The sequence below is a fragment of the Pteropus vampyrus genome, unplaced genomic scaffold (genome assembly GCF_000151845.1).
Source record: "Pteropus vampyrus isolate Shadow unplaced genomic scaffold, Pvam_2.0 Scaffold92, whole genome shotgun sequence".
Classification (NCBI taxonomy): Eukaryota; Metazoa; Chordata; class Mammalia; order Chiroptera; family Pteropodidae; genus Pteropus; species Pteropus vampyrus.
In genome coordinates this window covers 1,055,289-1,057,741 of record NW_011888873.1, presented here as the reverse complement: position 1 = coordinate 1,057,741, position 2,453 = coordinate 1,055,289, and the positions used below count along the sequence as shown (strand labels likewise).

The 2,453-nt window shown below is 36.6% G+C and overlaps 1 protein-coding gene across 1 annotated transcript in view; it reads left to right on the top strand.

Moving 5' to 3' along the window:
• Nucleotides 1-2,453, top strand: part of LOC105294726 (coagulation factor XI-like) — a 15,001-nt gene that overhangs the window by 5,035 nt on the left and 7,513 nt on the right. The window contains 2 exon segments of the mRNA XM_011364040.1: nt 1,699-1,808; nt 1,953-2,067. Of these exon segments, the coding sequence (XP_011362342.1) occupies nt 1,699-1,808; nt 1,953-2,067 (225 nt within the window).

Genomic DNA, 2,453 nt, shown 5'->3' with positions numbered 1-2,453 from the left:
GAAGATTTGAGAATTGTTCCCCTACTGATGGGTATTAACATGGGGAACCATAAGAAAGCATGGTAAATTTCTTTGATCCTTAAAGGAACATTTGCTGGAGTTTTGCCTCTCATTAACAAGATTCGCTAAACACAAAACAAAACAACAAAACAAAACAAAAAAACCCTTAAGATTAAGCCTGCTTCAAAATCTAGACTGTGTATATTATCTAAATCAGAATTCTCAGAGCCTTTGGCATTTGCTTGACTTGGCAGCTCATTTGGGGGAAAGGTTTCTTAGAGTAATCGAGTCAAGGTAAGTCCTTGAGTTCCTTGTGCATCAAGCCAACTTGGTCTTCTATTGAGTGAAGCTGTAATTCCAGAAGTACTAAATCTGTCACATTAAAATGTATCTGCTACTTTCATTTACTCCGCAAATTGAATATAATTTATTTGATGCTTACTATAGATCAGGCACTGTTCTAGACAGTGGGGATACTGTTAGTAAGCTAAATAAATAAAAACCCTTCCCTACTTGGAGCAGAATGGAAGTGATAGAGAAGTAACTAGATTGGATATATTGTCAATGTAGAGCCAGTATGGATTATTGATGGATTGGATATTAGTTGTGAAGGAGAGACAGGGTCAGTGACAGCTTCATTTTGGGCCCAAGGAGTTGAAAGGATGAAAATGCCAATGACTGAGATGCAGAAGATTTCATGAGGAGCAGATTTCAAGAGAGGAGAGATTCCTATTCAATGCCCAGAGAGAAATGCCGAATTGGCAATTAGAAAGAGAAGTCTGAAATTAAGAAGAGGGTTTATTCTCTAGATATATGTTTGAGTGTCACCAACGTATAGCTGGGAATTAAAGCCATGAAACTGGTGAGATGATCAAAGGATTAAATGCAGTTAGAGAGGAAAGGAAATTCAAAGATGCCTTGGGACATTATAAATTTCAGAAATTAGAAAGATGCCTTTGTAATGTGTTATTTTGTGTCATCACTGCTCTTTTTTTAAATCCTTTTTATAAAATTCCTAATCGATACCTATAAGAGGAGTGGCACATTTGAACCTCAATACAGGGTGACTGAAGCACGTGTACTATCAGCCAAGGTTTGGCTTTTTAAATGTAAATTAATTAAAATTAAATAAAACTAAGTATTCATTTTATTAGCTGTATTAGCCATGTTTCTCATGCTCAATAGCCACAATATGGCTAGTGTCTACTAAATTAGATGTCATAGACATGGAATATTTCTACCATTGAAGAAAATTCTGCTGGACAGACCTGTTCTCTAATGTGATATTGTGCTAATTAGGAAAAGTTATTCTCTTACAGGAAGATGCTGCCTGGGTGTGGAGACTGAAATGGATTTTACTTATCCCTGTCTAAGCTTGCAGTGAAACTCTGGATGGGAGATTTCCAGGGAGCATGAAAATTCTTGGATCTTTGAGATAGGCCAGCATTGTTGAAAGAAAGGAAAAAAAAGATGCTAGGAACACTGACAATAGAGCCAGTACAGAAAATTTTTGTGGAGGCAGGTGGTTTAGTTTTGAAAATTTGTCTACAACTGTAGACCTTGGGGTCTGACTCAGTGGGAAATGGGAAAATCTTTGCTATTAAATGTTAGCATAAACTTAGATATGTGTTGTAAAAAGTATTTTTTCTTTGCTATGCTTTATATGATATATTTATATTTCCCCTTTTTTACTGTTAGAAATCTTTGTCTCCTTGAAACGTCTAAAAATGGATTATCAAGCACACACATTAAAAAAAACGAAGCTCTTTCTGGTTTCAGTCTTCAAAACTGCAGGCACAGCATCCCAGGTAAACAATGAAAGCACTTTCTTCTAACTGAGATTAACCAAATGGTGAGTGCTAAAGTTTTGCATCTTATGTCTGATATGTGATTTGCTGTCCAGTGTTCTGCCATCCATCATTTTACCATGACACTGATTTTTTTGGGAGAAGAACTGGACATCGTTTATGTGAAAGGGCATGAAACGTGCCAGAAAATATGTACCAATAGCATCCGCTGCCAATTTTTTATCTATTCTCCATCTCAAGAATCTTACAACAGAAAGAAGTAAGACATAAGGAGGGCTCCAGAGATGCTCCTGCCCCACCGCTTTGAGAGGTGCATTGCATTTATACCACTTTGTTTCCAACCTGCAAGGGTAAATTACTTAAAACTGTCTTCCAATGGATTGCCAACTAAAATACTTCATGGGAGAGGAGGCATCTCTGGATACACATTAAGGTTGTGTAAAATGGATAATGGTGAGTTTAATGTCACTTGAAAAAAATACATGTAAAGGAATTATTCTATACTTAACATAGCGTGACTAAGAGATCCAATAATAGCCACATAAGGGAAACATTAGTGAAAAAACAAATGTACAATTTTCTGTTAGTTTCACTCCTTATCACCCAGGCCGACCATGTTTCAATGGGCCTTGACTAAACTGCATC